The 15538-nt window shown below is 36.2% G+C and overlaps 1 protein-coding gene and 1 pseudogene across 1 annotated transcript; one reads left to right on the top strand and one right to left on the bottom strand.

Annotated features, from left to right (window-relative positions):
* Positions 1-117: 117 nt before the first annotated feature.
* Positions 118-1790, bottom strand: LOC111213014 (annotated as a pseudogene).
* A 10628-nt stretch (positions 1791-12418) lies between these two features.
* On the top strand, positions 12419-14489 carry LOC106407322 (U-box domain-containing protein 39-like). The gene has a single exon (XM_013848163.2). The coding sequence runs from the start codon at positions 12710-12712 to the stop codon at positions 14318-14320; it is 1611 nt and encodes a 536-aa protein (XP_013703617.2). The 5' UTR covers positions 12419-12709; the 3' UTR covers positions 14321-14489.
* The last annotated feature ends 1049 nt before the right edge of the window (positions 14490-15538 follow it).

Below are 15538 nucleotides of genomic sequence, written 5' to 3'. Positions count from 1 at the left end.
GTTACTTTTACAAGTAAGTATCTTGGTGATTATTAAATGATTAATTACATATGAGTATGTTATATTACTTATCATGTACTCAATCTGCCTGGATATTTTTCATCTATGTAGGCTGGTCTCCAAAAACACTGAGAATACATCAGCAGCTTCACTTCTTAGAGGCTATGCAAAGATTGAACCTTTGCCCATGGCTGATCTCAATGAGTTTATTATCACAACTATCCCTAAGGGTTTAAACGCTTCGTCTAGGCTCTTTTCAATGTTCTTGGAGATGAGTCCAGGAACGTCCTTGAAGAGATGGAAGGTGAGTCCCACTTCTCTCAAGTGTCCATCTATGGCACCGTCAGAGTCTGGGAGTATGTTTTGCGCATGGTTTGCGCGGCAGACACCATCTCGAATATGGGCTGCAGCGGAGATGTCAGCGTCTGAACCGACAATGAGTGCGGCTGCACCGTCACTGAAGAGTGCCTATCACACTAGTGAGTCAAGCTGAGTGTCAGAAGGGCCACGGAAGGTGACGGCTGTGATCTCGGAGAAGACCAAGAGACACGTGCGCCACGGTTGTTCTCAGCGAGGTCCTTGGCGAGACGGAGGACAGTGCCACCGGCGAAGCAACCTTGCTGGTACATCATGAGACGCTTGACGGAAGGACGAAGACCAAGGAGCTTGGTGAGCTGGTGGTCAGCACCAGGCATGTCAACTCCTGAGGTGGTGCAGAAGACGACCTGTTTGATCTTGGACTTAGGCTGACCCCACTCCTTGATAGTCTTCACTCCTGCCTCCTTACCTATCTTGGGGACTTCAACGACCACGACATCCAAAGAAAGTGAGGAAGAAGCAGGAATCTCGGAAAGTGAAGTATCAAAAACCTCATGCCACAAATTCAACCGCTGAACTTCTTTAAAGTCAGGCTAAGGTGGCAAGAAGAAGTGATAAGCAAGTCCTTTCTATCTCTTTCATTTTTTTTTCTCTCTTTCATTAATTTTCTTGGACCGTTAGATTCTATGGTTTGTTAATGTCCAACTTGCTGAAACCCAAGTTGTGTTTGTTGATGGAAAAGAGTTTGTTTGGTTTCATCACTGTCCTTGCCTTTTTGGCATCGTATGTCAATGGACAAGAACCAAAGACAAATGTCAAAAACAAAAGAAATATCAGTTGGTAATCACTGAAATACATTAGATATTTCTACAGACTTTGTAGAGTGTAGTTCGCAACTGCCTGAACTTTTAACACCCTATACAAATGGTTCCAACAGAAACTTCAAAAGAGTTGATTTTGAGAAAAGAGATTTTCTAACAAGAGAGCACAAAAATGTACAAAAGGAACACTGAGCACAAAGATAAGTTGAGTCAAGTAATCTCCAACAAAATAGTTGATGGTGAGGAAGCTCAGCTTGCGCCATCTAAATTTTAATGTCTCCCATGTTTCTCTTGAAAAATTAGCATATAATCTGTGGAGAATGGAAGTAGCTCGCAGATTTGAGGAAGCTTGGAGTGCTGAAAAGGCACTCCTGTCTGTTCCAAAGATGGAAAAGGCCAAGTGCAGAGCTATAACGGAAGCAAGTGAGAAAGCGCAGATGATGGTGGAACTAGAAGGAAGCAAGCATAAATGAAAGAAAGAAGAAAATCGCACGAGAAAGACCGTGCATGCTTTCGTACATAATGATGTTCGGTACAAAAGATACTATATAAAAAGATTAAGAAGTCACTAATAGATTCACGAGCAAGAGAAAAGTAGGAAAAGGCGGGTGCAGACCAATAAGGCACACTTGATCACACCTCTGTTCCCATTAAAGTCTTAAAACCTGATGCTGCTCAAGATATCCTCACAAGGTTTGTCTCCTTCGTACGTGTCATGCATATGGTTATTTGGTGTATGAGTTCATGGAAAATGGAAGCTTAGAGGAAAGACTCTTTCAAAATAAATTACATCACGTTAAATAAGCAATACAATTACAAATTATTAAAACAAGATCAAATAACACTCCGACATCGTTGACACATTTGTCATAAGATATATACTCTCTTCTCAACAAATGACACCTGCTAACCTAATAAAAATATAATCAGAACGTTGACATACAATATACTTATTCTATTATTTTAAAATATATATTTTTTAGCAAGAAAGTTTATTTATATTATTTTTAAAATTATATTTAAAATAATAAAATAAGTATCAAACATTGACAACTTTGAACGGAGAGAAAGAGAGAGAGAAAGTAAAAGACTCTGAGGGGCTCGGCGGTCGGCCGGCGCGTGAGCGTACGTGCCGCCGCCGGAGCCTGTGTTCTTTCAAATAAAAGAATCAGGTTTCGGTCTTCTCTTCGTCTCTGCCGGTTTCCGCCTGTCCGAGCTCTGGTCCGCCATCAACCGGTACGGTTCTGGTCCTGGAGTAACGACGCGGTGGCTGAGAGGACGGCGAGGTCAAGACTTTAGTGTTTGGAATAATAGTTCCGGGAGACGGAGGCTCCCACAGATCCGTCGCCGCCGGTCTTTTGTCTCCGTGGCGGGGAAGCTTCTTCAGTTCCGCCGTCATCGGATCTAGTCTCCGGGGGGTGAAGGCTTCTTCAGCTTCGCGTCGCCGGCCTGCGGCCCCTAGTCTTTAGGGTTTAGTTTATAGTAATCGTTTTCTTCGGTTTGCATTTGGTGTTTGCTGTTTTTGTTGATGGTGTGTTCGTCGGAGGAGAAGGAAGAGTTCCGGCGGAAGGGGTTAAGATGCATGCGATTCCTCTTGTGGTGCTCGGCGGTTAATGACGATGGGTGAGATCTCGCCATGGCGATTGAGGCTCTCCGGCTTAAGTGGCCCAAAGATGGTTGAAGGTGAAGAGTGACGGAGCGATGGAGCTCCGGTATGGCCGGGTGATCTGTTGGACAGATCTCCGGCGTCGATGAGTTGCGGTGGTGACGCGCAGATCTCGCGACACGTGTACCCTCGTGGGAGAGGATGGCAACACGTGTGCTGAGAGGCAGCCGACTTCAGTTCGCTTAGGTTCTAGGGTTTTCTCAAGTTGGGCCGTAGGTATTGGCCCAATTGGAAAACAAATAGTTTGCCCTATTTGTTTGTTGGGCTTTTGTTTGTATGTTGTACTGGGCTTGGCCCGCTTCCTCTAAATATTAAAATCCTTTGGCGGAAAAAAAAAGTATCAAACATTGAGATTAATGTTAGTTTAAAATTTTATTGAAACGAAATTAAATATATAAAATTTATTTAAAATTTTATAATATAAGTTTATTTATATTATTTTGTCATGCACATAAACATTTTCATTTTCATTTTCATTCTCATTCAACAACAAAAAAACAAAAAAAAAGTCTCAACCCACATAATTATCCCATAAAAATTATCATTCTCCACTAATCTTAACAAAACATGGATCAATAATTAAATATTACCAAACTTATCATATAAACCAAACAAATGAAAATTCTTAGAATAAATATTACATTTAACTATACTAATCTCTTTTTTGCTTAATTTCACCAATATTTAGGTACACTAACCGTAAAAGTCAGTGTATGAGATTGAGTAATTAAATATTTACTTAATCTATAAAAAAAAATTGATATTAGGAAAAACAACAATTTTGGCTTTGAAACAAAACCGAAACAAGGACTAAACATCTTCGTATGAAATCATCTATATGCCATAATTTTGCTATGCTTGCACATGAAAACATGAAGAATGCATGAAATATGGGATCAAATTTTTGTAAAAGAAAACAGCATGAAGACTATTTGAAGCCTTTACAGTATATTAATACCACAACTCTTTAATATAGAAACAACTATTGTAAATAAACAAAATACATATTATCACATATAATTCATTCTCACCTAAAATATCCAAAAAGATAAAAATCATTTTCATATACATCAAAAACACAAACCACAAAATCATACAATAAATAATAATCTAGATCACAAATAAAGTATATCCCGCCCGTAGAGCTGGCTGACCCTAGTGAACATATATAATTATTGACTCGTGTATCAGCATTTTCTATAAAATATTATAACATTGATCAAATTTTAGGTGACACGTAATTTCTTTATAAACTGAGACATCGGAAATTTTCCCTTATTAAAAGTAAGGTTAATATTTAATAAATGCAAATAGAAACTTCTATTTGTATGTGTTTTACCAAATATATTTTATAATCATTTAGAGCTACGTTGCACGGAAGCTTCATCGGACGTCCGCTTCCCGCTTCGGAACCGGAATCGGAATCGAAACCTTGTGGAAGCTTGCAGAATCTCGCTTCCAAAACGTTTCTAAAATATTATCTTTAAAAACTTGTTGGAAGCTTACGATTCCGTTTTAAAAAAAAAATGTAATGTATATCAATAAAATATAAAACCATAGTTTTAATCTATATAAAATAAAAAAATTAATAGTAATAAATATTGAGTTATAAATATACAAATAGTAAAAATAATACTATAAATCATATTTATGCATTGAGATTTTTTATTAAAGATATAGCACAAATTGAAATATATTGTGTCAATTATTTATGAAGTAATAAAAATAATTAATATAATATTTTTTGTAAACTTCATTTATGTGTATTTTTACAGTTTTAATATAAAATCATTTCAAAATTATTATAAATGAATAAATGCATTATTTCAAATTTAAATCATATAATTTTTAGTCCTAATTTTTTAAAAAATTAATATATATATATATATATATATATATATATATTTATATTTATATATGGATATACGCTTCCAACACGTACCCACTTCCTAATATTTTAAAAAATCTCGTTTCTGCGCTTCCTTACGCTTCCGCTTCCACGTACCCGCTTCCGTTTCCATGTAACATAGATTTAGAGTGATGAATTCCTCTCTCTCAAGTTTTGAATATTTGTATCAAATTTTGAATTTCTATATGGATTCATTAGTAAAAAACCTTCCCCTACTTTTCTTCTTTTTTCATTGTTTTTATTCTGGATTTTCCTAAGGCGCACAACTTTTTATATAGAGACGAAAGGGTATAATAGTTAAAAAATTTAATTTTGTAATGATTGATCGGATTGCAGTTGCTCAAATGTTGCAATGGTTAACTATCTCACTGCAATGGGATATTTAAATAGTTACAAATGTTTGTCTAAACAGTTGCAATGATACTTTTAAACAATGAATGTTCATCTAAAAAATTACTGGGATTTGGTCAAATTATTGAAATGATTTAATTAAATTTCCAATAAACACTATATGTTAATTTCAAACATTTTTATTAAAAATGAACATAAATCAGATCTTGTACATATAATAGAATTTTTTTGAAACTACACTTTAGAAACAATCGATTAAAGTAAGATTAATACTTTTTAATAATTTTAAAATGTTTTAAAACATTAAATATCTTCAAATAACTGGACATTATAATATGTAATGAAAATATTTTATAAAAATTGAAATATATAGAACTGAAAAGTTAAAATAATTATGATGTTTTTTTAATTACAAGAAGCTATTACAAAATATAATGTATAAGAAAAATATACAAGCTTTTATAACATTATAAAATAAACTATATTGAAAAATCACATTGTCCCAACTTTTCATGGCAATTTTGGCATCTTAAATTATGACCTTTCACAAATAAGCTATCTAGTAAATATTTTTTTGACATCATAATTTTATTGATATCAAATAAATATAACATATTACATAAAACATAAATTATATCAAACATGTTGTTAATAAGAACTTTTAACAAAGACAACAGATTTTTTCAAAAAAAACTCCAGAATTAGCATGTTATTTTTCATGCATACACATAAATAAAATTTCAGAAAATATTAACCAAAAGCGCGATTATTTCAGTGGTGGCTTTTCATACTGATTTTTTTTCTTTTTTTTAGAAAGTTTTGTTTCTAGCAAATTTTAACAACCAGACTTTATCAAAATGTAAACATCATGAGTGCACGTGCATCATGAATTAACAAAATCCATCTTGCTTCTATGAATCTTTTCTATCGATGGCTTTGCGTAACTAAAAACTTGTAGTAACTCTCGCAATAAAAAAATCCATAAATTGTAAACACATAAGCAATAATGAATGCTCAATTTTACAATTCTCAATTGGTGACTTTTCACCACACAAAAAGAAACTTATGTGCTTTTCTAAACTAACTCCAGAAACAAACACCCAACCGTTTATAAGTTAACACATGTCGATCTAATTTAAGAATATGTAAAGAGAAGAACACGTTCATGCATGCATCTCTAACGTTAACGACTGGGTTCGTTTTGTAACTTAAACCACCAACGCAATTCATGCGTCGTTTTGTAACTTAAACCAACAAAACATGTTAATGAATTATGAATACACATTAAAACGGTTAACACCGATCTAGTCACCAATTTGTTTGGACTTTGGTAAATTACAATCAATTAACAATCTGAAAATATAAAATTTTTTCTATGATGAAAAGATTCAATAAAAATGTTCAATGTTTCAGTTTGTGGAAAGATACAAACCCTAAGGAACACTTTTTGCTTTAGATGAAACTATGACATCATATTCAAGATCCTAAATGAAATTATAGCCATTAGATTAGAGATTATGAACAAACTCTACCGCTAGATTCACTTTTTCTACAAAATGTTGACATCATCGTTTAGATGAAAACATCATCGTTTAGATGAAAACAAAACTATAAAATTCTGGATGAGTTAAAATAACAGACAAAAAATAAATTTTGAGAATAACGTTATTGATCGTACGTAACTTCACAAAAACAATAAAATTAAAGAGCAATGGTGATGAGAGGGAGGAAGTGACAATATATAAATTTGTCAACCTATTATGAAAAGGTTCAATGGTAAATCTTTTGAAAAGATGCAACTTTTCTATTATGAAAAGGTTTAATGGTTGAATTTCTGAAAAGATGCAACTCTTCAAAAAATGAATATGTTTTTTGCTTAAACAATTTTTTTTAAAGTTTCTATTATGAAAGAGTTCTCAAAAGATGCAATTCTTCAAAGAATGAACCTCTGCTTTGTTTAAATTAATTATTTTTAAAAAAAATATATTATAAAAAGGCTCAATGGTTAGACTTATAAAAACGTACAATTTTCTAATTATGAAAAGATTTAATGAATGGGTTCAATGATTCAGTTTGTGCAAAAGATACAACCATTTTGCGAATGAACACATCACGAATGAACACATCTTTTGTTTAAATAAAATGACATCATACTTGTGATTCTAAATAAGATTAGAACCCTTAGATTAGAGATTATGAGCAATTTCCACCGTTAGATTAAATTTTTATTTTCCTATAAAAAAAATGGTGATGTCAGCGAAAACAAAAAATGGGTTTGCTATTATATATAGATTTCCACCCCAATTCGCATCAGTAAAGGCATGGAGGTTGGGAGTATTATGAGCTGAAAGAAAAATGCCTCGTGTCATACTGCCTGCGTGGTACCGTAGAACTCGTTTGACTGCTTGCCAGTGTTCAGTAGTTGGTTTGTGCATGAACTAAGACAATTTGTTCACCGGAAATGAGATGTTTGGACGCGTCAGAGAGATATACTGGAGGCTTCCGACCACTGCTCGATATTCAGATGGATCATCTAATGGTGTACCTGAAAACAAAGTTAAGGGAGTGTTAGTACACATAGGTTTCTTAATAGGGTTGCAGTGTATCATATTTGTACGATGTAAAAGATCAGCTATGTAGTGTCTTTTGTTATAATAACTTATATGCCAAGAAAGAAAGATAGATCATCTATACCTTTTAGCGAAAAACATTGAGATAAGGATTCGATAAACCGTGTTGTATGAGGAGGACTGTTGCCAATAATGTCAGATCATCGACATAAACTAGCATGTAGATGAGAACTACGCTGTTGTTATAGATGAAGAGAGACGCATCATCGACATAGTTTTTGAAACCAGATTGCAGGAGAAACGTGCGGAGCTCATTGTACCATGCCCGTGGAGCTTGTCGAAGGCCATAGATCGCCTTTCTTAGCTTGCACACTGTATGAGGATTATCTTTGTCGACGAACCCCGGCGGTTGCATCATGTAGACAACTTTAAGATGTCCTTGAAGAAATGCGTTGTTAACATCGAGCTGACGCAGGTTCCAATTTTTAGTGACTGCAATGCTGAGAACAGTTCTGATTGTGGCTGGCTTCACAACTGGACTAAACGTGTCATGAAAGTCAATGCCCTGTCGTTGAGTGAAGCCTTTCGCAACAAGTTTGGCTTTGTAGCGAGCTATTAATCCATCTGCATTCCTCTTGATTGTAAAGATCCAGTGGCAACCTACAACATTGATATGATTAGCAACTTGAGTTAATGTTTCTAAATCCCATGTATGGTTTCCCGTTTGAGCATTGAATTCGTCTCTCATAGCTTTGCGCCAGTGGTGGCTCTTGAGGGCTTCGGCTACAGTTTTGGGAATCATGTCTAAGGGAGGGGTTTTTGTGGTGTGAAGGTTTAGCTTTTGGACTGGTTTTCTGGTTCGAATACTGACTCGGGTGGGTTGAGGAATTGGTATTGGTTGAGGAAGAGAAGTGTCTGGAATTGTCACTGTCGGTGATTGAGTTACAGTAGACTGAGTAGTAGTAGTAGTAGATGGAGGTGATTGAGTTGCGGGTGGTGGAAAGGGAGGAACCGTATGAGTTACTGACTGTGGTATAACTGAAACTATAGGATGAGAACAAGTTGCAGCCTCTTGGTCATCCTCAGTTGAACTCTTCGAAGAAGAAGTAGCAAATGGAAAAACTGATTCATGAAAAGCGACATGACGCGAAGTATAAATCCAATGTATTTCTCTATCTAGACATAAATAGGCACTTTGTATAATTTAATAGCCTAGAAAGACACAAGGTGTCGATTTTGCATCAAATTTGTTATATGCATATGGTCTAAGCCATGGAAAACACAAGCAGCCAAAAATTCCTAGTTTTTCATAGTTTGGAACATGTCCATGTAAAGACTGAAAAAGAGTTTGATATTTTAAAACCGGAGTTGGCATTTTATTGATTAGATAGACAGTTGTAGCAAAAGCATATGTCCAAAACGATCTAGGCATTGATGCATGGGATAACAGAGCAAGACTAGTTTCGACTATATGTCGATGTCAACGCTCCGATATACCATTATGTGCAGGAGTATGCGGCGGATTTATCATATGAGAAATGCCATGAGATCAGTGGCGGAGGGAGAAATTTGTTTTACATGGGTCATAATTAAATTATTATAGATAGAAAGAGATGTGCATAAGACTTGAACTCAGAACATAGGAGTCAAGAAAGAAAATTTAATCATCTGACTACAACAATTACATATAAACTAAGCCTAAAGTTCATAATTTATATATTTCACATGGGTCAACTGACCCCCCTCACATTTAAGGGGCTCCGCCACTGCCTGAGATGCTAGAAAAGTTGTTAAAGCTATATATTCAACCCATTGTCAGTATATAGAGTTCTAAGTTTGGTTTAAATCAATTTTCAGCCAAGATTTTGAGCCTAGTAAACACATCAAACACTTTGGATTTTTGGTTTAATGGATATAACCATGTATAGCGAGTAAAATGATCTACAAATATATCATAATATTTGAAACCATCTTCTGAAATTATTGTAGATGTCCAAACATCTGAAAATACTATATTAAGAGGAGAAGAAGATTGTAAAGTTGAGTTTTGAAAGGGCAACTTGTGCATTTTATTAATAGAGCAAGAAGTGCATGGAGAAACCATTAAAACACTAGATGTAACAGGTAGAGATGTCAAATGGGTACGCTATAAATGAGTGGCCCATGTCCAAATCGATATGGTCCAAAATGGACAGACCCATATTAAACCATAATTTAAATTTGACCAGATGGGTGAACCAAATTATATCTATGGACAACATTGGGCTTAACCAATTGGACAATGGGCGACCCAATAACTTTAAATGTCTAGGGTTTGAAAAAATTAAAAAAAAAACACAAATCACCTCTTTTTTTTTTCTTCCCGTCTTACTCTTGCAATTTTTCTTTGTGCTTGATTCTTCCTCTTCTAGTCCTCATCTTCGATTTTTCTTCTTCGAGTCCTCGTATTCGATTCTTCCTCTTCGCGTTCGATTCTTCTTCCGCGTCTTCGTTTTTCTTCGATTCTTCACCAACTTCTGTTACTAACAGGTAATTGAAAAACTGAAACTAGTTTTTGAAGAATTGGAAAAGCAGGATGACTAAGATGCGAGTGACAATCAGACATAGTGGTCTTGACAGCTGAAGCAAAAGCAAGAGAAGGAGGTTTAGAGGTTTTTTAAAGTGGTCATTCATAGGTACCATCTTTAGATTTCCCCTCAAGACGTAGAGCCCCCGTCTACAAGTCTCTGATCTGAAAGTATGTGGGAGTAAAAGTAACAGCAACCTTATTAGTCGAGCATAATTGAAACACAAAGATTAAATTCTTTTGTAGTGACGGGACACATAAGACACTATTAAGAAAGAAAGGTCTAGTATAAGAGGGTAGAGATAAAGAACCAGTGTGGGAGATGTTGAAGCCTTACCCATCACCGCATAAGAAACCATCACCTCCACTGTATGGATTGTGCAGAGACAGATTGGCCAAGTCAGATGTCATGTGGTGAGAGGCGCCACTATCAAACAGCCATGTAGAGGCATCAAACATGATAGGTTGGTTCATTTGAGATCTTTGGAGATATTCTCTAATAAATTGAACTATGTGTATTCTCTAATAAATTGAGCTATGTGTCAACGTATAATTGATTGGATCTTTTAAATAAAATAAAAATTAATTATGTTTTGAAAATGTATTAAGATAATATTATTTTGTATTTGAGATACCCGTTTGAAGATACTACTCATTAAGGTGGCACTTAAAAAAACCAATATGATAGTTTCTAAAAGTCAGTATCTAATAATAATAATATTATTATTTTATTTTAAAGCAATTTTATAATTAAAATTTATTTTCTTTCTAAAAAATTTTGTGGTTCACAACATTACTCATAGGGGTTTTTTTCAGACTCTATTTTAAGAACTTTATCATACATTATCTATTCTTTTTTATTATCTTATTTTTTTAATTCAGAGAACTCCATTGAAATATACTCATTGGAGAGTCTTTAAATATTTAGGATCTACCAGCAATGTAACTTAACAATGTATCATTTTTCTTTGAATAAATAGATTTCAGTGGGAAAAAAGAGAGGTTGTTCTTGTGGTCAATTTACAAAGATTTTCTTTTGTAAGAGTATTTGGGATTTTTTGGTGAACAAAGAAAATACTAATTGGGATTTTATGCTTCAAATATCTGGTTTAAAGAAGCAATCTCCAAATTCTCTTTCATCTCGCGGCTGCCTATGCTTCAAAGTTAAATGTGAATTTGTTTTATTGTGTTTCTTATGGTGAGGTCGTGGACAAACGAAGGCCATGTCAATTATTTTTTACTTTTTCTTACAATATATATATATATATATATATATATATCACACGTATTTGGAACGAAGATTTAGTCGTTGGTCAAATAGTTGTATAGTCAACGTTTCAATTATACAAGCTGGGATAATCTGCAAACATTCTTCCCATGTCATGTGCTCTAGTCACCAATTTGCCCATTCATCATGCCTTGCACAACCATACATTATTATTATATTTATGTTACCAAAACAGCTGAAGACTGAAGTTGTCTATAGGATTAATACTGGCATTACTTCTTTGGAAAATAACAACATAATGACATATTTTTTTCTATATAGATCAGATCTGGACAGACAAAAATACTCCTCGGAGAATCGGTTCGTCTGCCACCAGTTGATCTAGTTGACATGGGTAACCAAAATAAATAAATAACTTAGTTATAAAATATTTTAATTCCTGTTGAAGAATCTTGAATCATAAACTACTACCGCTGGATAAATATCAACTTTTGTCATTGATTATAGTTTCGATTAGGTGCATCTTGTTTGTATTTACATATTTCTTAATCTGATAGTTTAATAATGTATTTAGAATCTTTTGGTATGTTTTGTATGATGTCCATAAATAGACATGTTGTCGTAACTTCTCTCTAAATCAAAACTAATAAAGCCAACTGCATTCTTTTGAAATACAGACCAGTATCCATGGCATTTTAGAAACCGGACCTAATTTAGACACAATATTCTATACTCGTAGTAAACCGGCCTCTAATTGAAATGCTTTTTTGGTCTTGTATGGCCGACTTGCTTTTTCTTTTAGTATGACACACTATTAAATATGGGTTGTATCCATCTGAGCATATTAAATTGTAGTTTCTTGTCACTATAATCTGATAATAGCAAATTTAATAATCAGTTCGTGTAGATAATGATTCACTCTATAATTATTTCTGCATATGAAATGGCAGATACGTAACAAGTATCTACAGAATAAATTTGGGGTTAAAACTGAATATTGCTTTATGTTTTGGGTAAAATGAAAAAAAAACATAAAATTACAATTTAGCCCACATTATTCGGGAAACCCTATTTACTCGTGTGCCTTTGGTCGTCTTAAATCAGTTCTCGTTGTGATCGTATTAAATTATTTGCTCACTCATTGGAGATGAAGATTTTGCACAACAACAACTCGATTTCATCTCACCTCTGACAACCCCAGGAGTTGAAGTCAAAAATCTCTTACAACAATCTCCCAGATTCGTCTTTTGTGTTTCTTCTTGTTGTTCATAATTACTGCCATGGGAGAGAACGGAAGACACAGGTGGTTCTCCTTCCACCACCACCGCTCAGCTTCCGCCACGTCTATGCCACAAAATAATCCCGGCGAAACTCCGACTGAATTCCTCTGTCCAATCACCGGATTTCTAATGTCCGACCCCGTCGTCGTAGCATCGGGGCAGACATTTGAGCGTATCTCCGTCCAAGTTTGCCGGAATCTCGGGTTCGCGCCGAAGCTCCACGACGGAAGTCAACCCGATTTGTCAACGGTAATCCCTAACCTCGCCATGAAATCAACAATTCTCAGCTGGTGTAATCGGAAGAAAGTGGAGCATCCACGGCCTCCTGATTACGCCTACGTCGAAGGTGTGGTTCGTGCCCGTATGGATAAAGAACCCGGTACGGGTAACCGGGTCGCAAGATCGGAGATTTTGCCTCCCGTGGCTGAGAATTCGCCGTCTGATTACGACTCCGCCATGGGAGCGATCCGAGCTCGGTCAAGAAACTCGATATCGTCGTCTACCTCCCTTCCTCTTCACCATCACCGACCAGTGACTTATTCATCGTCATCAGAAGTTTTCGCCGGAGCTGAGAATCCAAACCCGATCCAAAGCTCATTCTCTACCTCCGATTACTCATCTTTCCCTCCGATGTCAGAAGAAGAGGAGGAGATTTACAACAAACTGAGAAGCGCAAACACTGTTGACCATGAGCAAGGTCTAATTCTTCTCAGGAAGACGACGAGATCCAGCGAAAGCTCGAGGATTTCGCTCTGCACTGAACGGCTCCTCTCCTTGCTCCGGTCACTGATCGTGTCACGTTACAACATCGTTCAGACCAACGCCGCCGCGTCGCTGGTCAACCTCTCGCTAGAGAAGCCCAACAAGTTGAAGATCGTACGGTCTGGATTCGTTCCTCTATTGATCGATGTTCTGAAGTCGGGATCAACGGAGGCGCAAGAGCATGTCATCGGCGCTTTGTTCAGTTTAGCGGTTGAGGAGGAGAACAAGATGGTGATCGGAGTTCTAGGCGCGGTGGAGCCGCTGCTTCACGCTTTGAGATCATCAGAGAGCGAAAGAGCGCGTCAAGACGCAGCTCTTGCTCTTTACCACTTGTCGTTGATACCGAACAACCGAACCAGGCTGGTCCGAGCTGGGGCAGTGCCGATTATGCTGTCGATGTTGAGGTCCGGCGAATCGGCGAGCAGGATTCTTTTATTGCTGTGTAACCTCGCGGCTTGTTCGGAGGGGAAAGGAGCGATGCTTGATGGAAATGCAGTGGCTATACTTGTTGGGAAGCTTCGAGAAGGTGGAGCTGACTCAGAGGCGGCGCGTGAGAATTGCGTGGGGGCTTTGTTGACGCTAAGTGTTGGAAACATGAGGTTTAGGGGATTGGCGAGTGAGGCTGGAGCGGAGGCGATTATGACGGATATTGTGGAGAGTGAGGGTGGAAGCGAGCGGTTGAAGGAGAAGGCGGGGAAGATTCTGCAGGCAATCAGAGGCGGAGAGAGGGAGTTTGGAGAAGGTGCGGAGGCGCGTGAGTGGAACCGGATGTTGGAAGCGAGTGGGCTAAGTCGTTCTCAGTTTCAAGGAGGACAAAAAGAAGGTTTCGCTTATTCTTCTCAATTTTAACGTAATTCAAACCCTTTTTAATGTTTTTTATTGGTACAAATATTCTTTTCCAAGGTTTTTTCTCACTCTTTACATTTTTTTTTCGTTTTACGATGTATACTCTTGAACAAAGAGAGGTGACAATTATTTTGGGAGTGAATTTGTAATATTTTGATTGGTTTTTTTACAATGAAAACGACAACAAAGGTTGCTCAAAAAAAAAACGACAACAAAGGTAAAAAATGTGCGTTCGTTTGCTCGTGTTTCATATGCAAGGCCTAGTCGTGGAGGACTAAAACAAAAGTCGTCTCAATTATTGGTAGTTTTATTCTTATTAATATACACACGGATTCAAACGTGGAACTAGTCGTTAGTCAAATAGTTGTATTGTCAACGTTTCAAGTTGGAATAATCTGCATACATTATTTGCCTGATGTCATGTGCTCCAGTCACCAATTTGGCATTCATCATGCCTGCACAACCATACATTCTTTTCTTCTTCTTTTTCACATATGTTACCACAATAGCTGAAGACTGAACTTGTCTAAAGGATAAATACTTGTTGCAAACAGTGGAAAACCATATACGAATTTGGTGCTGAACAATCTTGAATTGTTAACTCAATCTATATTGCTGGATAAATATCAATTCTCGCATTGATTTTTTAAATTAACTAGTTACATTTTTAAGTAGTTACATTTGTGCTTTATTTGTTACCTAATCTGATCGTTATTGTGCATTAATACTCTTTTGGTATGCTTTTGTAATTGTTCATAAAATCGTAGAAATGTGTCTTTCCTTTTGTCTGACTTCTTTCTGATCATAACTACAAAAAAATGCAACAATATAGAAGCCCAAAAAGCACACCACTGTCCGTGGGATATTCTACAGAACCGGACTAAATTAGAGACATAATATTCACTATTCAGAGTAAACCGACCCATCTTCCACCAAAATTTTTGGGAGACAGTTACACAAGAAGACACATTGTGTGTTTGTTTCTCGGTGGAAGACACAATGTGAATTTGGCACACATTCCTTCCACTTTATCTCGCCAGCTGTCCTTTATTGTCCAGAACTACCCTTGGTTATTGTAAAGATAGTGTTAGCTTTTTAGAAGTCTTGTTTCTTTCTTTGTAACTATATTACAGTTCAGTTGTAATAAATGTAAAGGTATATTGGATACAGCTAATGGGTTTTATGTTGGATGGTGCAGTCGTGGATGGAAGATATGTGACG

This window comes from Brassica napus, chromosome A6, assembly GCF_020379485.1.
Source record: "Brassica napus cultivar Da-Ae chromosome A6, Da-Ae, whole genome shotgun sequence".
NCBI classification, from domain to species: Eukaryota; Viridiplantae; Streptophyta; class Magnoliopsida; order Brassicales; family Brassicaceae; genus Brassica; species Brassica napus.
Note: the sequence above shows the minus strand (reverse complement) of the source record. Positions and strands in the feature narration are given on the sequence as shown.

Excerpts from the sequence above, each read along its gene's own strand:
- LOC106407322 (XM_013848163.2), top strand. The coding sequence starts at position 12,710 with ATGGGAGAGAACGGAAGACACAGGTGGTTCTCCTTCCACCACCACCGC.